Raw genomic sequence first — 23,528 nt, 5'->3', positions numbered from 1 at the left:
ATAAAAATTGCATTGGCAGTAGCCAAAAAAGTTATCACAGTTACTAGGAAATCTGATTTATATTTAACTATGGATTGTTGAATTAATGAAATACATAGTTGTATTCCACTTGAAAAAATTACATACAATCTAAGAAATGAATATGATAATATATTTTTTAAAAATTTGGCTCCCATACCTACAAAATATAGGATTAAATACATAGGTCCTTTGAAGATAAAATTATAAAGTAATTGGGGAAAGTAAAAATAAATATTAAAATTATTTTGAACTCCATGGAGCATGTGGGGATCCTCCGATATCCAGGCAAACTTTCTCTTTTTTTTCTCTCTTTAGATAAGGTTTAAGGGGGGAGGGGGGAGGGTTAATATTATTTTTCTCACTATTTATCATCACATTTATTCTTTGTAATTTCCTAAAATTTAATAAATAAATAAATATTTTTTAAAAAGAAGCATTTGAAAAATTGAAAACTATGATATGTCAACAACCTGTGCTTAAGGCACCTGACTTTGAAAAACCTTTTTCATTAGCTGTAGATGCTAGTGATGAGGCTGCAGGAGCAGTATTAATGCAAAGTAATGAGGGTGATGAGGTTGATCATCCAGTAGCTTACTTTTCTAAGAAATTTAATAAGCATCAAAGAAACTATTTGACAATAGAGAAGGAATTGTTATCTCGTTTTTTGGTTGAAAGTTTGGTTGAAAGGTGGAGTTTTAATTAATGCCTAAAGTTTAAAAGGTCATCGACAGCAGTTTCTTTATAATACTGCCATTTAAAAATCAGTGGAGAGTGAAGATCGGAGTTCGGGAGCTAAAAGATCAAGAAAAGTCGACTTCGACGGTGAAACAGGTTCGACCTTGTTTGATCCTCATTCAGAAAGAATTCGTTGGCTGTCCCCATGTTAATCCCTGCGAAATATAGCAGAGAGGATTGGGCACAGTTTTGTAAAGAAAAGGTCAGTGCCTTTAAGCCGTTTCATTTTCATCTTCGTAAATTCTCCGGGAAAAGTATAGTTCGACTGGGTACCACAACAACACGACGTGAAAGAGAATTTAAATTGTCTAAAAAGTCTCTCCTTTAATGGACTGTAAGCATTTTGAACTTTTGCAGTACTACTTTGAAGAACTGTTTTTGCAACATCGTTTTAAGAACTGTTTAAGCTTTATTGCTTTAAGAACTGTTTATGCTGCCGCGCAGCAGCTGATTTCCGGTTACGTTAGCGGTTTGTCTACTTTTGGGAGTTTGTTTTTCAGTGTTTAATAAATGCTTTATTTGTTATATAAAAAAATGATTTAGACAAGGGAATTAAATGCAGCATCTCCAAGTTTGCGGATAACACGAAGCTGGGCGACGGTGTTAGCTATGAGGAGGATGCTAAGAGGATGCAGGGTGACTTGGATAGGTTAGGTGAGTGGGCAAATTCATGGCAGATGCAATTTAATGTGGATAAATATGAGGTTATCCATTTTGGTTGCAAGAACAGGAAAACAGATTATTATCTGAACGGTGGCCGATTAGGAAAAGGGGAGGTGCAACGAGACCTGGGTGTCATTGTACACCAGTCATTGAAGGGAGGCATGCAGGTACAGCAGGCGGTGAAAAAGGTGAAAGGTATGCTGGCATTCATAGCAAAAGGATTTGAGTACAGGAGCAGGGAGTTTCTACTGCAGTTGTACAAGGCCTTGGTGAGACTTCACCTAGAGTATTATGTGCAGTTTTGGTCCCCTAATCTGAGGAAAGTCATTCTTGCCAGAGAGGGAGTACAAAGAAGGTTCACCAGATTGATTCCTGGGATGACAGGACTTTCATATGAAGAAAGACTGGATCGACTAGGCTTATACTCACTGGAATTTTGAAGATTGATGGGGGATCTTATTGAAACGATTACAACTCTAAAGGGATTGGACAGACTAGATGCAGGAAGATTGTTTCCGATGTTGGAGAAGTCCAGAACGAGGGGTCACAGTTTAAGGTTAAAGGGGAAGACTTTTCGGACCGAGATGAGGAAAAACTTCTTCACACAGAGAGTGGAGAATCTCTGGAATTCTCTGCTACAGGAAACAGTTGAGGCCAGTTCATTGGCTATATTTGGATATGGCCCTTGTGGCTAAAGGGATTGGGGGTATGGAGAGAAAGCAGGTACAGGGTTCTGAGTTGGATGATCAGCCATGATCATACTAAATGGCGGTGCAGGCTCGAAGGGCCGAATGGCCTACTCCTGCACCTATTTTCTATGTTTCTATCCACTGTCAACCCTTTAAATATCATTTGCCAGTCTGTCTTAGCTAATTCACATCTCATATCTTCAAAGTTGCCCTTCTTTAAGTTCAGAACATTTGGTTCTGAATTAACTATGTCACTCTCCATCTTAATGAAGTATTCCACCATATTATGGTCTCTCTTACACAAGGGGCCTCACATGACAAGATTGCTAATTAACCCTTCCTCATTGCTCAATACCCAGTCTAGAATGGCCTGTTCTCTAGTTGGTTCCTCGACATGTTGGTTCAGAAAACCATCCCGCACACATTCTAAGAAATCCTCTTCCTCTGCACCCTTACCAATTTGGTTCACCCAATCTATATGTAGATTGAAGTCACACATTACAACTGCTCTTCTTTTTTGCACGCATTTCTAATTTCCTGTTTAATGCCATCCCCAACTTCACTACTACTGTTAGGTGGCCTGTACACAAATCCCACCAGCGTTTTATGCCCCTTAGTGTTACGCAGCTTTACCCATATCGATTCCACATCCTCCAGGCTAATGTCCTTCCTTTCTATTGCGTTAATCTCTTCTCTAACCAGCAACGCTATCCCACCTCCTTTTCTTTCCTGTCTTTCCCGCCTGAATATTGTATATCCCTGGATGTTGAGCTCCCATCCTTGGTCATTCTGGAGCCATGTCTCTGTGATTCCAACTATATCATGTTCATTAATAACTATCTGCACATTCAATTCATCCACCTTATTACGAATGTTCCTTGCATTGACTCACAAAGCCTTCTGGCTTGTTTTTACAACACTCTTAGCCCTTATACAATTATGTTGAAAAGTGGCCCTTTTGAATTTTTGCCCTGGATTTGACTGCCTGCCACTTTTACTTTTCACCTTACAACTTTTTGCTTCTACTCTCATTTTACACCCCTCTGTCTCTCTGCACTCGTTCCTATCCCCCTGCCACATTAGTTTCAATCCTCCTGAACAACAGTAGCAAACGCTCCCCCTAGGATTAGGAGGAGGGACAGCCCTCAGTGATTCCTGTGTATGCACCCTGGAAGCCTCAAGAAATGATAATGATCATGAATCAGGCCCCAGATAGAAAAGAAAAACCAGCACAGTTTGCTCAGTGTGTCCACAGTACTACACAAAAGTTTAATGTGACTCCGCAAGATTTATTTGGTCTCTGCTGCATGATTCTCTCAGCTGATGAGGGGTGGAAATGGAAGGCAGAATTGAGATACCAAACCTATCAGCAGTCACAGGTGGAAAAACATAATGAGAATGAACAGATGGACCAAATCATTCAAGCTTTGGAAAGGGCTCTCCAGCAACCTGTAAACATCACTAAAGTACCTGAATGCAAACATAAGGCTGGGAAATCAGGACCAGACTATTGAGAGCGATTTGTGGCCTGCTACGGCACCTTCGCAGGAGACCAAGACTTTAATGATGGGAATCTGTCCCCCCAGTTCAATGCCCTACTGCTCCAATGCTTAGCAACTAAGTTAGCCAACATGATTAAAACAAATAATATGGATTGGACTGACAATGACCGAAATCAAATGTGACGAGCTTTGACATATCATTAGGACCCAACTTTCGAATCTCGATCAACCCCGAAGGGAACTAATATTAAAGCTGAATATGCTCAGCGGGAAGAAGGACGCGAGCGGGCTATATCTGAGGAACAGAAATGGGAGAAAAAACCTAGCACAGGACAGGTAGGGACAACAACCCGTTTGGAAACTGACAAGAAGATGCTTCCAACCATGAGTGCCAACCCTCAGGAAGAGCCCAATGTAATATTGCAAGTTGCTGGAAATCCAGTTCCGTTTATGATTGATATGAGGCAACCACAACCACTCTCGATCAGGAACTAGTATTGGAAAAGGGATTCCAGCTATCAGACATTATAATCACTCTGTCAGGGTTCGAAGGCACGGAACGTACGTATTCACGTACCCAGCCACTGCAGGTGGAATTCCAGGGGTGCCAGTGTGAGGTTTCATTTACAGTCACCACCAGATGGGGGGGGGGGGGGGGGGGTGTGTAATCTAGCAGGGAGAGACTTGCTCTGTCTGTTGGAAGTCGAGATTCTTTGCACAGACAATGCTGTCACCCTTGACAGGTGAACAACTGACAGCTTCCCCAGTTTCCGACCCCAAGTGGAGGGCACTTAATTTAGACTCCACTCCTTCTGCCAGCAGCCGACCCTCATGTGACTCTGTGCTTTGACCCTACGGGGTGCGCCACTGAGGAAAGCCAATATTATGCACCCCTCGATGGACAGAATTTCCCAGTCACGGTGATTAGACAGGTTAAAGGAAGAGACGGTATTGCATTACTGGCCGAATTTCCGGATTTCCTTTGGCGACAGACAGAACTGGTGGTTCCCCATACCACTGTTAGTGTTTGCCCTGGGTTCAAGCCAAAGAGCCCAGGGTTCCTGGCCTACACCCTAACGAAACAAGCCTCCAGCACCGAGGGAGACTGGCAAGACTTGGCCGCGGGTCTAGTCTAATACGGGAAGGAGTCTGAGGTGAAGACGGGATATCTGGTAAGACAACCTTTTAATAGTGTCCAATCCCAAGATGCTGTATCCCATCTCTGTGTAATTTCAGGCCAAGAAATCTGTCGCACCAACTGTCCCCCTGTCTGGATCACCACAGAAGAAGGACAGACTCTCCCATCCATTTAGCAATATCCCCTCAATCCCGAGGCAACGTTTTATGAGGAAGGAAGCTCCTTTGTGGATCCAACAGGAAAACGATATCCTGGCTATGCGATAGTGATGGACAGTGAAGTAATTGAGCAAGCCTCTTTTGAAGCAGCTGTCTCTGCCCAGAAGGCTGAGCTGTTTGCTCTGACTCGTGCCTGTATCCCAGCAACAGACTAAAGTGGGAACGTTTACACAGACTCCCGTTATGCATTTGGAATTGTACATGACTACGGGGCTCTCTGGGAACATGGGGATTCCTGACTTCCTCTGGCCACCCCATTAGTAATGCCACCTTTGTAAACAACTTACTCACCGCTCTACAGCTACCTCGAGTTTTGTTCTTCTCAGGGGGACGCCTCTGAGGAGGAGCACAAACTGTGGTCCCAGATGGGATGCCAGAAAGACCCCGACCTGGGTTTTTGGATCACCCCAGCGGGACAGGTTTGTGTTCCTACACAGTTTTTACCAATATTGGTTGATTATATACATAATTGTACACACCTGGGAAAGGAGCGAATGGTTGGTAACCTGTACCCTGCACATCGGGTATGACTCCCTTGCCAGGTGGACCTTTTTGTGTCTACAAGTTGATTTTATTGAATTGCCTAGAGTACATTGCTATAGATACCGCTTAGATATTATAGATGTGTTTAGTAGATGGGTTGAAGCTGTTCCAACTACCAATAATACTGTTATGACTGTTGTGAAGGTATTATTACGGGAAATAATTCCCAGGTACAGCCTGGCAGAGATGCTGAGCTCTGACAATGACCCACACTTCGTGATGAAAGTAAACAAAGGCATACGTAATGAACTAGCTATCAAGCAACAATTCCACTGTGTACACCACCCACGGGCCGCTGGCACAGTGGAGAGAGCCAATGGCACTCTGAAGAGTAAATTGGCCAAACTAACAGTGGAGACTGGACTCGGTTGAAGGTCCTACCGTCACCCAGTTCCATATGAGGGTTACCCCACAGGGGAAAACAGGGTTGTCACCAGCTGAAATCATTTATGGATGGCCCATGAAAACACCCTGGGGACTAAGACCTTGTGTAACATTGCTCCCAGAAAGTCTACCAGCAAAATTGGATATTCATACCCGAGGGGAAGACATGGGGACATATATATACCAACTAACCAAAATTTTCCAAGCATACATTCACAGGTACGACAGGCTTACAAGGAAGAGAACTACTCTGCAGAGAGGGGTGACTATCCCACCATGGAACCTGGGATATGTTTTTCCTGACAAACAACTGGGATTGAGGGAATCTTGGACCTCGGTGGAGAGGACCATATTAGGTGTGCCGACCACTCACATGGGTGTGAAATTGAAGGGGCAATCTCGGTGGATACATCAATTAGGTGCCAAACATCTTACTGAAGGAACTGTGTAGAAGGTCTCTCTCGGACTAATGGGAATGTATTGGTTGTTAGTGGTGTTCATGTTTATGTCTTTGAGAGGGCTCACCCCAGCATCCGGGGGCCCCCATGTTAACACATTTCTGTCTTTCTGTCATACCTATGCCAAACAGGTAGAACTAGGGGCCTGCTGGGTTTCTGCTGAAATTCCACAGCATGGTAAAACTATGGTTCCAATTCAGTAATCCCGCTCAACCAGAGTGAGGAACTCTCAGCCTGGGCTTTCTCAAATAACATCCGGGGAAGTGAGATGAGGACCTGTGGTCCAGTCATAGATGACTGTGGCTGTCAGTGTTTTGAGGAAAGGTGTCTCAGGCCCCCACCAAACGGAACTTCCTGTCCTGGGAAACATGCATCCTGGCCATACTTGCAGGTGCCCAGCAGCCGAGAGGAACAACTGAGACTGATTGATTTTGTATGATTACTTTTCTCTCCTATGGAGTAGCCGGGAATTCATGAGAGATGATCAATTTGGATACAGCACTTGAGGAGCTGGCCACAATACTGCAGGGGCCCTGACAGAAACACAGGCCCAAGTTACAGAAATATCCACTGAAATTATTGCAATATGACAAACAGTCCTACAGAATTGTATGGCTTTAGATTTTATCCCAGCTGAGAAAGGGGGAACCTGTGCTATTATTGACACAGAATGTTGAACCTATATCCCTGATGAATCTGCTAACATTACATCCCTCTCCGAGCACACTGCAAAGGAGATTGACAGCATCAAGAAAGTAGGGCAGGATTTACACGGGTTCACCGAAGGATCGAAACGGTGATCTTGAAGGCCTGTTTGGTAATATGTGGGGCATGATACTGCATTATGGCCTAATAGTTGTACATATCTTTGTTATAGTTACTGTTGTACCCTGTCATTACCCACTGAGAAGTCAAAGCTGTACTCGGTTGCTTTCTCTGTAAAAAGTTACTGCTTTGTTGATCATGTAATGATCTAAAAGATGGAATGATAAAGTATGTAAAAGGGTTAACACTTCATTAAACAATAGCAGCCTGTTTTTCTGAAAGAAACTGCTGATGATCAGTAGATGTACTAAGCCATGCTGAGCCATATTGCTTCTTGAGGGTAGCTAGCTAGGGTTTCAGGACGCTTATCTCCATGTGCACTCATGCGAAGAGATAGGACAGCTTCAGTCTGTTCTGTGTCTGGAAGCCATTATGACTGTTCTGTAATTTGTCTATAGGGGCGGGTCATGTAGTAAATATCTTTGGCTCCAGCCTGTGTTGCGTGGGGAGTATCTGGATGGATATATCTGTGGTGTAAGGGGAATTGTTAGTCAGTTAGTGGATTGGGTGGGGGCAGTCATCGACTGTGCCTGTCTGAGTGACTAACTGAGTAAGCCTCAGGTGCTTGGAACAAAGCATTTGTACTTATACGGTCTCTGAGTGACTCTCTCCAGATTCGACTTCCACAGAATAGGAGTGGTTTTAAAGCGCTGGAAGCTGGAAGCTCATTACCAGACCTGGACTGATTGCAACTGGGTCTGACAGAGGCATAAATGGTTCTTCTGGTCACAATCAGTCTCACTCGAACTATATCCCACCTTCCTTTATACAGGTATGTAATGTCTAAAGGATCAGAGTTTGAGTAAATGAGACTCACCAAACTTTCTCCTGACTGAATAAATGGAATCTCCGAGTCTCTTGAGGCAGAGCTGTTCTCTCCAGTTAATGCTTTCAGTCCTCAGGCTGTTTCACTTGTTGCTGTTCCCTCGTCTTCAGCCGTGGTTTGCTTCTAGTTGGGCTTTTTCTTCCAATAAACCTCTCACCGCAGGTCTAACTTTAACCAGAGAGATAATGAAGCACAATAACAATAAAAAGGAGAACCAAACATTTCTGGTTAATGTTACGAAGAACAAAACGTTGAAGGCTGATATAATGATCTCAGTAAACATTTTTTTATTGTCATTCACACATCACAAAATAATACGGGATAAGGAGGAGCCATCATTCAGTCAGGAACAGAATTAGATGATTCGATCCATCTGGTCTGCCCCACGATTTAACCACAGCTGATTTTCATTCCAACACCATATTCCTGCCTTCCTCCTGTAACCCTGAGCTACTCAGCAATCAGGAATATGTTAATCGCTGTCATAAATATACACAAATGGCAGCTTCAACCAGCCTCTGTGGCAACAAATTCCACAGATCAGACATCTTCTGGCCAAAAAATTCTTCTCCTCTCAGTTTTAAAGGGAAGCTTCTTTATTCCGAGACTGTGCTGTCAGATCACAGTCTAATGGAAACATCCTCTCCATGTCCACTGTATCCAGGCTTTTCAGCAGTTGGTAGGTTTACTTAACCATACATCCCTCCACCACCCCCACCGTCCCTCTAAACTCCATTGAGCACAGGTCCAGAGCCATCAAATGCTCCTCATACATAACGCCGAACATTCCTGAGATTATTTTTGTAAACCTTGTTCGCAGCAACTGTACTGAACACATTTCTAGGAATAACAAACTAATTGGTACCAGGGTAATTTGCAGGGGAAAGTTGTGGTTACTTTACTGTTCTACTATCACAGAGTGAGCCATTTCCATGTACATATTAAAACCGGTACATGTCAGGAAACATAAACCAATCCAGAGTGAATGTAATAAAAAGAAATTGGAATTACCAAACTGCTCAGCATGTAAGGAACACCTGTGGGGAGAGGAACAATATTTACAATTCAGGTTAAAAACATTTTGTCACGATGACTTCATTTTCAGTTTTTAATGCAGATCTCCAGCAACTTGAGATTCTGCCCGATTTCCACCATTTTATCCAGATCCGACTTCCACAAAATGCAAGTGATTTTAAAGGGCTGGGCTGCTGGAAGCACATTACCAGACCTGCAGTGATTGCAACTGTGTCTGACAGAGGCATAAATGGTTCTTCTGGGCACATTCAGTCTCACCAACTATTTCCCACCTTCTATTGTACAGGTATGTAATGCATAAAGGACCAGTGTTTGAGTAAATGAGACTCACCAAACTTCCTCCTCACTGACTCACTGGGAACTCCAAGTCAGCTGATTCAGAGGTGTTCTCTCCAGTTGATGCTCTCAGTCCTCGGGCTAGTTCACTTGTTGCTATTCCCACATCTTTAGCCATGGTTTGCTTGCAGTTGGGGTTTTTCTTCCAATAAACCTCTCACCGCAGGTCTAACATTAACCAGAGAGATAATGAAGCACATTAACAATGAAAAGGAGAACCAAACATTTCTGCTTAATGTTACTAAGAACAAAACTCACTGAAATTTAAACGTTGAAGCCAAATATAATCATCTCAGTGAACAATCTTTTATTGTCCCTCACACATCACAAAACAATATGGGATAAGAAGGAGTCATTATTCTGTCATGGTAATACATAAGACACAGGAACAGGATTAGGTGATTTGATCCATCTGGGCTATTAACGTGCAGGAGCAATGTGTGGTTAGGTGCCATGCTCAAGGATACAACGCACTGCCTGGCCTGAGGCTCAAACTCATGACCTTCAGATTGCTTAACCACTTGGCCACGTGCACATCACAGAAACCACTCTCCCCCTACACTTCCCAGTCCCTCGGTAAAGCAGGCAGTGAAATCAAAGATCCCCACAACCTGGAACGTTCTCCTTTCTCACCCACCCCACTCCGGGAGAAGACACAACAGCCAGAAAGCTCCAGGACAAATGTGAGGAGCCTCAGGAAACGAGGCGAGTTCAGGGAAGTTAATGAACACAGTGGCGAAAATCACACTATGTGATCTTGCGTCACAAAGCGGAGGGCGGGGCAGATCTGCGGCACACAGCCTCACATGACCTATTGGCGGGACTTCCATTTCAACTCTGCGGAAATAGACAGTCTGGGCTCCTGGTTTGAATCATTCAATGCAGGTTAAGTGAAGTCCACACATTTTTGACAAGCCCAGATAATCGGAAAATAAATGAGTAATTAGTGATCAGTTCAGGGCTCACGGCCAACAATAGATCTCCCTGCTCGGGACTGGTCTCAATACTCAACAATGGGAACGCAATATCTTCGGCCCGCAGACAGTGATCCAGATCCCTGGCTCCCCCACCCAGAAGATGAGGACCCTTTCCCAATCCCACAGATGAAGTACTTCAGCACTGAGCGGAAATGAAAACACCGCCCAGCCGGAGACAGTGAGCATGCGCGAAGTGAGTGCCTCCGAAACAGATGGGCAGATGCTGCCCATCTGTTGTTAAATGGGAGGGGCAAATGTGATCATGTGACCAGTGGGGTCTCCCACCACTGTGGAAAGAAGCAAACCTGCCGCTCAGATCTCCTCTCACCTGAAATGTATCAGACATTTCAAGCCCCAGGAAAAATGTATCATCAGTCCACTCAGAATCACAATCAGGTTTATTATGAATGGCGTGTGTCAGAAAATTTGTTAACTGTGCAGCAGCAGTTCAATGCAATACATAATATAGAACAAAAAAACCCTAATTAAAATAATAAAAATAACTAAATCAATTACAGTATACATATATCTGGGGCCCTTACTCTTCATGATTTTTATGAATGACCTGGATGAGGAAGTGGAGGGATGGGTTAGTAAATTTGCTGATGACACAAAGGTTGGGGGAGTTGTGGATAGGGTGGAGAGCTGTCAGAGGTTTCAGCGGGACATCGATAGGATGCAAAAATGAGCTAAGAAGTGGCAAATGGAGTTCAACCAGCATAAGTGTGAAGTGGTTCATTTTGTTAGGTCAAACATGATGGCAGAATATAGTATTAATGGTAAGACTCTTGGCAGTGTGGAGGATCAGAGGGATCTTGGGTTCCCAGTCCATAGGACATTCAAAGCTGCTACGCAGGTTGACTCTGTGGTTAAGAAGGCATATGGTGCATTGACCTTCCTCAATCGCGGGATTAAATTTAGGAGCCGAGAGGTAATGTTGCAGCTATATCTGATGCTGGTCACACCCCAATTTGCTCAATCTGGTTGCCTCACTACATGAAGCATGTGGAAACCATAGAAAGGTTGCACAGATTTACACAGATGTTACCTGGTTTGGGGAGCATGCCTTTTTAAAATTGTTTGAGTGAACTCGGCCTTTTCTACTTGGAGCAACGGAGGATGAGAGGTGACATGATAGAGGTGTATAAGATGGTGAGAGGCATTGATCGTGTGGATAGTCAGAGACTTTTTCCCAGGTCTGAAATGGTTATGACAAGACACCACAGGTTTAAGGTGCTCGTGTGTAGTTGCAGAGGAAATGATAGGGATAAGTTTTTTACTCAGAGAGTGGTGAGTGTGTGGAATTGGCTACCAGCAACAGTGGTGGAGGTGGGTATGATAGTGTCTTTTGGATAGGTACCTAGAGACACTGGAGAAAAATAAAGAAAAACTAGCTTAGAAAAATAGAGGGCTATGGGTAACCATAGTAATTCCGAAGGTAGGGACATGTTGGCACAACTTAGTGGGCCGAAGGGCTTGTATTGTGCTGTAGGTTTTCTATGTTTCTGTTGTTATGAGTGATGAACAGACCTGATGGACAATGGGGTGCAGAGTTAACCATTCCCAACCCCCCTCCTGAGAACTACAAACTATTGCTGTTGTTATGCTGCTCATGAAAGAGAGAGATAAAGCCCAAGCAAGAACATCTGCTACAGATAAGAGGGGGAGAGAGACTGTTGATTTACTGTATTATGACTCTTCCTGGATTATTTACCTTCCACTACAAGGACTTCACTTTGCTCCTTAACATTCCTCAGGAGATAGCAGTAGTGGCCTGATTTGATGGACACGGTCATTCAGAGTTGATGGATAGCTGAGACCCCGTGAGTGGGGATAAAAGGCAGGTCTGGAGAGACACCCTTCAGACACCACCTTCGGAGACCGAACCAGGAGATCGGTCAGTAAAGCTCACAGTGTTACAGCAGGGCCAGTGGGGGCTTGTGTGTGTGTGTCCACTCATGCCAGAGTGATGAGTCCACCACAGAAGAATGGTCTAGCTGAAGGAGGGAGGGGTCATAACTGAATGGCCATAACGATATGATGGATTAAGAAAGCCACAAAAGGTTTGCCTGCCGCAGCTGTTGCTGTTACATCTCGCTCGCTCTCACTCTCTCTCCAACGATTTCAATACAACAGCCATAACCACCTCAGCATTTATGAACTGAACTCTATACTTTCCTATGACAATTCATTTACCCCTAGACATCGATAGAGCTAGTTTATTATTTATTATTATTATTCCTACACTTTTAGGTTTATTACTGCTAACTTGTTTTATATGTATATTTGCAATTTTGATATTGTATTGTGTAGTTTACTAATAAACACCTTTAGTTTGGTACCACCAGACTCCAACGTATTCTTCTTTCTCTGCTGGTCAGACACCAAGTTACGGGGTACGTAACACTGTGAATAAATTAAAAATCGTGCAACAAACAGAAATACTATATATTTTAAATGTGAGGTAGTGTTCAAGGGTTCAATATCCATTTAGCAATCGGATGGCAGAGGGGAAGAAACTGTTCCTGAATCACTGAGTGTGAGCCTTCAGACTTCTGTACCTCCTTACCTGCTGGTAACATTGAGAAAACCACATTCCCTGGGTGCTGGAGGTCCTTGATAATAGACGCTGCCTTTCTGAGACATGGCTTCTAATCCTCTGGTAATCTTATAAACGTCTATCCAGTCTCACCCCAGCCGGCACAGCTCCGGAAAAACAACACAAGTTTGTCCAACCTCCTGTTATAGCTCAGGCCCTCTAATCCAGGCAATATCCTGGTAAACCTCTTCTGCGCCCTCTCCAAAGCCCCGACATCCTTCCGAAAATGGGAGCGACCAGAACTGTATGAAACACTCCAGATGTGGTCTAACTAGTTTTATAAAGCTGCAGCACAACTTCCCGACTTTTGAACTCAATGCTTCAACTAATAAAGACAACCATGCCATTTGCCTTCTTAACCACTCGATCAATCTCTGCAGTCTCTTTCAGGGAGCGATGAACTTGGAGTCTAAGATCCCTCTGATCATTAACACTGTTCAGGGTTTTGCATTTAACAGTGTACTGTCGCATACATTCGACCTACCGAACTGCCAAGATGATCATCACTAATCAAATATCACTGAGATTTCTCAGGTCCTGTTGAATTTATTGCCAAGTGCACAAGTACGGGAAGCTACAGGTACAGAGAAACACTGACTTGTGGCAGCATCACAGGCAAGTACATTCAGATAACACACGGAACACAAATTATACAATTCTCTGTCAGTAACAATACAGAAATATGTTTTACTTCATCCTGCTAATAGGACCAGAACACCAGGGGCTGAGCGGCGGCTCATCTCAGACGTTTCGGTGTGAAGGTCTCACAACCCTGTCCGACCCCGGCAGATTCTGTGAAGGAAGCGAGGCGAGGCCGCCAGTTCGGGAAAGTTCATCCCCTCCCCCTTCAGGTTTCACCGATCACCCTGTGTTTCTCTCTTCCCTCCCCACCCCCATCTTTTATTCTCCAGTCCTGCCGAAGGGTTTCGGCCGGTAATGTCGACTGTATTCTTCCCCTAGATTCTGCCCGGACTGCTGAGTTCCTCCAGCATTTTGTGCGCGTTGCTCGAATTTCCAGCAACTGCAGATTTTCTTTTGTTTGAGTTCGGGAAAGTTAAGTCACTGCTCAACGTCAGACCTCCCCGCTCGGGACCGGCTTCAATACTCACCGAAGGGAAATTGTTGATGTTGCCCCGCAGAGAATAATCCGTCTCCGGCTCGCCGTCCAAGGGGGCGAGGACCCCCTCCGGATCCTGATCCCGAACCCGGACCCACCGCTGACCCACTTCCACAAAGAACGAAAAAAACATCACTGCCTTACTCGGGCATGTGAGCATGCGCACTGTGCTTCATGCGGCACCAGGCGGTGGGCGGGGCCACGGAAACAACCCCGCAAATGCTGCCTATCTGCAGTAAAACATGATCACGTGACGCTGGAGGGTCTCCCATGTGACCGGTGACTGTTCCTCGCCCTTCACATACTGCCCTACCCACTGCCGCATTTCCCAAATTATTTCATTATTTCCCTATATCATTTCCATACGTATTTAGATTTTCCCTCGATATCTTCCCCGATCACTTTCCCTCCAGCCCCAGGTCACAGAGTTCTCAGAGTTATAGTTTCGATTCACTTCCCATCCCGACACACAATTCAGACCCACACAGAAAATGAGCAGGTTTCTTTTAAATCCGTCAACACACACAAAATGCTGGTGGCACGCAGCAGGTCAGGCAGCATCTATAGGGAGAAGCGCTGTCGACGCTTCGGGCCGAGACCCTTCGACAGTCCTGAAACGTTCCGAAACGTGGACAGCGCTTCTCCCTATAGATGCTGCCTAACCTGCTGCGTTCCACCGGCATTTTGTGTGTGTTGCTTGAATTTCCAGCATCTGCAAATTTCCTCGTGTTTGTCATTTAAATCAGTCTATGTTTATAAACACTCATTTCTATTCACATTCCTCTGGCCTCACTGGACAGGAACACTGAAACATTAAGTGAGAAACAACAGGAGGAGGCCATTAGGCTCCTTTAACCATCAGCAAGATGGAGGCTACTCTCCCATCTCAGCCACATGCTTCTACCGATCCTCATTTTCTCGATCCCTTGGGTCTCCACAAATCTGCCAGCCTCTGTTTTATGTGAGGACGATCACCGAGTCTTCAACACCCTCTGTGGTGTGGATTTACAGACATTCACCACCCTCGGCGTGGAGACATTTCCCCTCATCTCAGTCCCGACATTTTCACTGCCATCATATTTGACCTACTAAGATGAACCACTTCACACTTACCTGGGCTGAACTCCATCTGCCACTTCTCAGCCCTGTTCTGCATCCTATCAATGTCCCGCAGTAAACTCTGACAGCCATCCACACTATCCACAAAACATCCAACCTTTGTGTCATCAGCAAACTTACCAACCCATCCCTCCACTTCCTCATCCAGGTCATTTAAAAAATCACAAATAGGTAAGGGTCCCAGAACAGATCCCTGAGGCACTCCACTGGTCACCGGCCTCCATGCAGAATATGACCCGTCTACAACCACTCTTTGCCTTCAGTGGGCAAGCCAGTTCTGGATCCACAAAGCAATGTTCCCTTGGATCCCATGCCTCCTTACTTAGTAAGCCTTTCATGGAGTACCTTATCAAATGCCTTGCTGAAATCCATATACACTACATCGACTGTTCTTCCTTCATCAATGTGCTCAGTCATATCGTCAAAAAATTCAATCGGGCTTGTAAGGCACGACCTGTCCTTGACAAAGTAATGCTGACTATTACTAGTCATATTATACCTCTCCAAGTGTTCATAAATTCTGCCTCTCAGGAACTTCTCCATCAACTTACCAACCACTGAGGTAAGAATCACTGGTCTATAATTTCCTGGACTATCCCTACTCCCTTTCTTGAATAAAGGAACAACATCCGCAACCCTCCAATCATCTGGAAACTCTCTGGTCCCCATTGATGATGCAACGATGATTGCCAGAGGCTCAGCAACCTCCCCCCTCGCCCCCCACAGTAGTCCGGGTACATCTCATCCAGTCCCGGCGACTTATCCAACTTGATGCTTTCCAAAAACTGCAGCACATCCTCTTTCTTAATATCTACATGCTCAAGCTTTTCAGTCTGCTGCAAGTCATCACTAGATAGATAGATAGATAGATAGATAGATAGATAGATAGATAGATAGATACTTTATTCATCCCCATGGGGAAATTCAACTTTTTTCCAATGTCCCATACACTTGTTGTAGCAAAACTAATTACATACAATACTTAACTCAGTAAAAAAATATGATATGCATCTAAATCACTATCTCAAAAAGCATTAATAATAGCTTTTAAAAAGTTCTTAAGTCCTGGCGGTAGAATTGTAAAGCCTAATGGCATTGGGGAGTATTGTCCTCTTCATCCTGTCTGAGGAGCATTGCATCGATAGTAACCTGTCGCTGAAACTGCTTCTCTGTCTCTGGATGGTGCTATGTAGAGGGTGTTCAGAGTTATCCATAATTGACCGTAGCCTACTCAGCGCCCTTCGCTCAGCTACCGATGTTAAACTCTCCAGTACTTTGCCCACGACAGAGCCCGCCTTCCTTACCAGCTTATTAAGACGTGAGGCGTCCCTCTTCTTAATGCTTCCTCCCCAACACGCCACCACAAAGAAGAGGGCGCTCTCCACAACTGACCTATAGAACATCTTCAGCATCTCACTACAGACATTGAATGACGCCAACCTTCTTAGGAAGTACAGTCGACTTTGTGCCTTCCTGCACAAGGCATCTGTGTTGGCAGTCCAGTCTAGCTTCTCGTCTAACTGTACTCCCAGATACTTGTAGGTCTTAACCTGCTCCACACATTCTCCATTAATGATCACTGGCTCCATATGAGGCCTAGATCTCCTAAAGTCCACCACCATCTCCTTGGTCTTGGTGATATTGAGACGCAGGTTGTTTGAGTTGCACCATATCACAAAGTCCTGTATCAGTTTCCTATACTCCTCCTCCTGTCCATTCCTGACACACCCCACTATGGCCGTGTCATCAGCGAACTTCTGCACATGGCAGGACTCCGAGTTATATTGGAAGTCTGATGTGTACAGGGTGAACAGGACCGGAGAGAGTACGGTTCCCTGCGGCGCCCCTGTGCTGCTAACCACCGTGTCAGACCTACAGTCTCCCAACCGCACATACTGAGGTCTATCTGTCAAGTAGTCCACTATCCAATCCACTAAAATCACTAAGCTCCTTTTCCATAATGAAAACTGAAGTAAAGTGTACATTAAGTACTCTGCTCTTTCCACCGGTTCAATACACACTCTCCCACTGTCACACTTGATATTTCAGGGTGAAAGGTGAAATACTCTTGGGGAATCTGAAGGGGGATTCTTCACTCAGAGGTTGGTGAGAGTGTGGCATGAGCTGCCAGTGGAAGTGGTGGATGTGGGTTCAAGTTAGACACTAAAGAGAAATTTGGGTAAGGACATGGATGGGAAGTGTATGCAGGTATTTGGCAGTAAAAACAAAAACGGGTCGGTATTGACTAGAAGGGCCGAAAGGCCTGTTTCAGTGCTGCTGGTCTCTGTGACACTAATAATATTCTGATTTGTAATTTCCACAGTCAGTGTTTTGCTGCTAATTACCGAACCGGATAATTTATAGAATGGGTGTAGAGGCTGCCCAGTGACTGTTACTGTGTTCACCCCAAACCCTTACTGTCTTCCCTCTCTGCCCCATCCTCCCTCTCACCGTGACATTGGACATACGTTCAGGGTGAAAGTGAATTATTTTGGGGAATCTGAAGGGGGATTCTTCACTCAGAGGTTGGTGAGAGTGTGGAATGAGCTGCCAGTGGAAGTGGAGGATGTGGGTTTGATTTAGACACTAAAGAGGAATTTGGGTGAGGACGTGGATGGGAGGTGTATGGAGGCTCTGGTGCAGGTAGTTGGAACTAGGCAGTAACAACAAAACAGGTCAGTATTGACAGGAAGGGCCTGTTTCATTGCTGCTGCTCTCTGTGACTCTAATGGTAATTTCCACATCAGTACTTTGCTGTTTATGACTGAACCCAGACATTTACCCAACCAAGAATTGAAAGACTCTTGGCTGGCTACAGAAAGCGTTTACAAGCTGTGATACTTGCCAAAGGAGGTGTTACTAAATACTGACCATGCAGGGCGCCCAAACCTTTGTGTAACGTTCTCGCTCGGGTGTGAAGTAACGCCGAGGTAAACGTCGAGATAAACCAGAATCAATGCAAACGAGACCGCAGTAAGATTAACCATTTACTGTTCACTCTTCACATTAACGCATGGTGAAAACTGTTGAAAAACAATACAAGATTGGTACAGTGTTTGTTCCCTTCTAAATATCACATTTACATTGTGAATACTTGCAAAGGTAAAACTACAATAACTACATTACATTAAAGTGCAGCATACAGTCAGAATCTAGCTGCTCCATTGGCTGCTTTAGATACACTTCAATACAAACTATCCCGACTCTTTAACTGACGAAAAGGTAAACCTTACCGACCGTCGTTACTTTTAACAGAATCGGCGTTAACATTTTAACTCAAAATACCGATTATCTAATGACTTACAGCGTTGCTTTCACTGTGTCTTTGGTGCATAGAGAGACCCTAGTCAGCGTTATGGTCGCACATGTGAGTGACCCCCACCCTTGCGTGAATCTCAAACCGGTAATTCCCCACAAGACGCGGCGAACCCGGATGTGACGTCATCGCAGCCGCGATGTATTACAGACAAATCAATTGATTTAAACAATCCTAACTTTAACTAAAAAAATGCTAACAAATTACTACGCGAAAATATTATAAACTAAATAACTGCCATAAAGGCAGCACACTCCCCGCTTGGCCTTCGTAAGGTCACAATGAACATAATACGAACTTCAGCCTCTAAATCAGTCGTTAGGTAGAAGTAGAATGACTTCTGTAACAGGCCTTTGGTAAATTTTCCCATCGCCTTGGTCGGTAGTTTTCAACTCGACTTCCCTGACATGTCCATCCCTACTAGGGAATGTGGCAGTGATTCTGGCCATTGGCCAGCAGTTGCCGGCGATTTGCTTGTCCTTGAGCAGGACTAAATCTCCAACTTGAAGGTCCCTTCTCCATTGCTTTGTGTACAGGTCCTTATCGGAGAAGTCCCCTGGTGGAGGGGCAGCTCCTGCCTTCTGCGTAAGGAGCATTGATGGCGACAGTATGAAGGGGTTTTCCGGGTCAGAAGACACGGGTAGGAGTGGTCGTGCATTCATAATGGCTGTGACCTCTGCCATTGGTGTGCCCAGTACCTCGTGGGTCGATCGGATGCTTTGCTGCATCTCAGGTCTCCTTTTCGTGGTTTTTTGCAAGGGCGTGAACCGCTTGACTGCCTGCTCTTTGTTGTTTGGCAAGCACTGGCGTGGTTCTCTGAAAGGTAGTGGGGCGACCCCACTATTTGCTTTGTCTCTGAAGACCTTGGTGTCCTCCGTTTTTAAGATGATGGCGTCTTGAGTCGATGGAGCAAGTTTATTATCGTGCTCCTTATGAGCAAAGACAGACTGACCCAGCGTCTCGTCAGTTACTTTGCACTTGTTAAAGCCTTGTGGTGCTTCCTGGACGCACATGGAACTTGTGCGGTGTTGAAGAATCATATGGCGGCTACTCTCTAGCACATTGGTCTTGAGTGTGTTAACCGTTGATTTGTGTTCGTTGCCAGGGCACACCTCTCCTATCACCACCCAGCCCAGATCCAGGCGTTGGGCAAAGGGGGCGTCGTGTGGTCCATTGACCTGCTGCCTAACCTTGTGTACCCGGAGAACATCCCTCCCTAATAGCAGGAGTATTTCTGCTTCTGGATCCAGCTCTGGGATGTATTTGCCGATGTGGTGGAGATGTGGTTGGTGTAGCACCGCACTTGGCGTCGGGATCTCAGTGCGGTTATTCAAGATTTTCTCGCACTCTACGAGTGGGGGGAGACAGATGAGGACTTTACCATCCAGGGACTCGATCTGGAAGCCTTCGGCCCTCCTTCCGTAAGTTTTCATGTTGCCTGAGCAAGTTCTAAGGTAGTATGGGAACTGCTCACTCTCAATGTTGAACAAGTTAAAGAACTTTGGACTGACTAGCGAGCGGTTGCTCTGATCGTCCAGAATTACGTAGGCTTTGATGGCCTTGTCTTTGGCTCCCTTAGGGTACACCTTAGTGAGACAGATCTTTGAACAAGAACGGCTTGCCTGAGCTTGACCGCAAACTTCCGTACAGCTCGAGCTGACAACAGTTGTCCTGGAGTGAGCTTCTCCCTCCCCGCCGTCCTGTTGTGGGGGTGAAGGAGCGTTGTCGGTTTGCGGTGACGGGCCAGGATGCATGGCCCAGTCGTGATTAGTGCTATCACATTCCAGGCACTTCACGGCGATCGTACACTCTCTCGCACAGTGAGAGGTCGAGGAACAGCATCTAAAGCATATTCCTTTCTCCTCGAGGAGGGCCTTCTTCTCTTCGAGGGGTTTTTCCCTAAACGTTCTGCATCTTTTGAGGGGGTGGGGTTTGTTATGCAATGGACAATTCTTGCTAGAGTCGTTGTTAGTTGTAAGGACTTCAGTCTTAAGCGCTGAGACTGGTTTAGTGATGTTGGAATTATTCGAAGTGGATTTATCTGGCTTGGTGTAAATTGTACTGCTTCCTGGACCTATGAGGCTAGGATCGTTTCGCTTCTTCGCCTCCTTGCACACGAACCTGGTGAAATACTCGAAGGGAGGGAATTGACCTTCGTGTTCTTCCTTGTAATCTGAGGCAACGGACAACCACCTGTCCTGCAGCCCAAATGGAAGTTTGTCCACGAGTTGTCTAATCCCGGTTGGAGTGTCTAGGTATACTAGACCAGCTGAGTGGCCATCTTCTTTGGCGCCTTGAATCTCCATGAGTAAATCTCCGAATTCTCTTAGCTTGGTGTGGTCCTTGGCTGACACCTTAGGAAAATTTCCCAAACGTTGGCATAGCGCCGCCTCGATAATTTCGGGGGCTCCGTAGCCCTCCTGAAGTCTCTCCCATGCTTTCTTCAATGCTAGCTCGGGTTTGTTGATGTACACTGAACGCATGCGTCTCACCTGTTCGCATGATTCTTTTCCCAGCCATTTTGCCATAAGATCCAACTCCTGGGTTGCTCTGAGCTGGACTCCGTCGATAGCGTTGGTGAAAGTGGAGTACCATGCACGGTAATTTTCAGGTTTATCGTCGAACCGGTATAGTCCTGAAGTGACGAGATCCCGTCGTGCGAAATACCGTGCTGCGGATTCGTCTGCAGGTGGCGTGCGGGCTGAGGGAACATGTCCACAGGTACATGACTGAGGGCGTACATCTGTTATGGGATTTGCTGGTCTGGACTCAGTCTTTGCCTCTCTTCTCCCCAAATCCGGTAAGTTCGGTGTCGAGAAGTACTTGTCGTGAGCCCTTGCATTCCTGGGTTCATCGCGGAGTTGCGAGGGTAAATTATCTTCCTCGGATGGACGTGATGCCGTCGGGCCTCTCCAAGACTCCTCGTGAAGTGGGACGTTATCGAATAAGTAAGGAGAGGAAGAAAGAGTCTTCCATTCCATTTGAGATTGGACATAGTCCCTTGTACGTTCCAATCCGATCTTTTCTGAGGTAGATTTTCCGTCCTTCGGATCATGCATTTCTTCGGCGTCTTCTATTAACTCTGCTTCCACCTCGGCAGCTGCTGCTTCTCGTTCTAGCTTCAGCGCTTCTAACCGTGCCTCTACCCTTTTCCTTTCCAATTCGTTTTCGGCTTCTCTGGCAGCCGCTTCCTTCTGGTTTTCGGCTTCTCTGGCAGCCGCTTCGGCTTCTCTGGCAGCCTTTTCCTTCTGGTTTTCGGCTTCTCTGGCAGCCGCTTTCATCTTTACTTCTAATTCTTCTTTGGCAAAGCGCGCTCGCACCTTGGCGGCTTCTGCTTTAGCTCTTGCTTGGGTGGCCTTACTTGATGCCCTACTGCCCCTATCGCAGGATGACGATGACTTTGACAACGACTTGATGCTGGATCGGGTTGACATGGCTGCACTTTAAACACCTGATAATGCCGCTTTTTCACTGTAACGTTCTCGCTCGGGTGTGAAGTAACGCCGAGGTAAACGTCGAGATAAACCAGAATCAATGCAAACGAGACCGCAGTAAGATTAACCATTTACTGTTCACTCTTCACATTAACGCATGGTGAAAACTGTTGAAAAACAATACAAGATTGGTACAGTGTTTGTTCCCTTCTAAATATCACATTTACATTGTGAATACTTGCAAAGGTAAAACTACAATAACTACATTACATTAAAGTGCAGCATACAGTCAGAATCTAGCTGCTCCATTGGCTGCTTTAGATACACTTCAATACAAACTATCCCGACTCTTTAACTGACGAAAAGGTAAACCTTACCGACCGTCGTTACTTTTAACAGAATCGGCGTTAACATTTTAACTCAAAATACCGATTATCTAATGACTTACAGCGTTGCTTTCACTGTGTCTTTGGTGCATAGAGAGACCCTAGTCAGCGTTATGGTCGCACATGTGAGTGACCCCCACCCTTGCGTGAATCTCAAACCGGTAATTCCCCACAAGACGCGGCGAACCCGGATGTGACGTCATCGCAGCCGCGATGTATTACAGACAAATCAATTGATTTAAACAATCCTAACTTTAACTAAAAAAATGCTAACAAATTACTACGCGAAAATATTATAAACTAAATAACTGCCATAAAGGCAGCACACTTTGCTTCGCGCCCTTTCCCTTTTTTGTTATTTTTAAACTGTAAAAGATGGAAATTAAAATGTAATCTTGCTTGAAATATTAAAGAAATGTGTCATCTTTGACTTTATGCCTTTTGGAAATCAGGTCATCTTTTACTCGCTGAGCTATTCACAGTAACAGAAATTTTGACCAGGGATGCCCAAACCTTTGCATGCCACTGCTGGACTAAGTGTGTAAATGTAGGACGGGACCACGTTGGGGGAAAAAATGTGCTCGGTTTTCTAAAATTGACTCCTTCCACCTGAGGCCACGAACATATCAATCACCCCTCGTATATATTTTCATCAAAACACTAACAGGATTCAGCACTCCATGTGTGTATATGCAACTGCGATAAGAAATACAGACTAGAACGGGGATTGTGCCGGAGGATTGGCGTATTGCTCATGTGGTTCCATTGTTTAAAAAGGGTTCTAGAAGTAAGCCTGGCAATTATAGACCTGTCAGTTTGACATCAGTGGTGGGTAAATTAATGGAAAGTATTCTTAGAGATAGTATTTATAATTATCTGGATAGACAGGATCTGATTAGGAGTAGCCAGCATGGATTTGTGCGTGGAAGGTCATGTTTGACAAACCTTATTGAATTTTTTGAAGTAGTTACGAGGAATGTTGACCAGGGTAAGGCAGTGGATGTAGTCTATATGGACTTCAGCAAGGCCTTTGACAAAGTTCCACATGGAAGGTTAGTTAAGAAGGTTCAGTCGTTAGGTATTAGTGCTGGAGTAATAAAATGGATTCAACAGTGGCTAGATGGGAGATGCCAGAGAGTAGTGGTGGATAGTTGTTTATTGGGATGGAGGCCGGTGACTAGCGGGGTGCCTCAGGGATCTGTTTTGG

At 45.1% G+C, this 23,528-nt stretch overlaps 2 protein-coding genes across 18 annotated transcripts in view; both read right to left on the bottom strand.

Moving 5' to 3' along the window:
- The window catches only part of LOC140723243 (uncharacterized), a 61,510-nt gene extending 47,347 nt beyond the window's left edge, over nucleotides 1–14,163 (bottom strand). For 15 of the 17 annotated variants that reach the window (XR_012097840.1, XR_012097841.1, XR_012097839.1 and 12 more), the window contains exons 1-3: nucleotides 14,059–14,163; nucleotides 9,369–9,541; nucleotides 7,994–8,170 (exon numbers count right to left, since the gene is read on the bottom strand). The gene's annotated coding sequence lies outside the window, so the exon portion shown is untranslated. The remainder of the gene's footprint in view (nucleotides 1–7,993; nucleotides 8,171–9,368; nucleotides 9,542–14,058) is intronic. The other 2 variants (XM_073037851.1, XM_073037855.1) reach the window with 2 other exon arrangements.
- A 43-nt stretch (nucleotides 14,164–14,206) lies between these two features.
- Nucleotides 14,207–22,616, bottom strand: LOC140723234 (uncharacterized). The gene is made up of 3 exons (XM_073037833.1): nucleotides 22,384–22,616; nucleotides 19,473–22,102; nucleotides 14,207–14,296 (listed from the first exon to the last, which is right to left on the bottom strand). Exons 2-3 carry the CDS (start codon nucleotides 21,933–21,935, stop codon nucleotides 14,207–14,209), a joined length of 2,553 nt encoding a protein of 850 aa, XP_072893934.1. The 5' UTR covers nucleotides 21,936–22,102; nucleotides 22,384–22,616.
- Between the last annotated feature and the right edge of the window lie 912 nt (nucleotides 22,617–23,528).

Source organism: Hemitrygon akajei, unplaced genomic scaffold (genome assembly GCF_048418815.1).
Source record: "Hemitrygon akajei unplaced genomic scaffold, sHemAka1.3 Scf000105, whole genome shotgun sequence".
Lineage (NCBI taxonomy): Eukaryota > Metazoa > Chordata > Chondrichthyes > Myliobatiformes > Dasyatidae > Hemitrygon > Hemitrygon akajei.
Note: the sequence above shows the minus strand (reverse complement) of the source record. Positions and strands in the feature narration are given on the sequence as shown.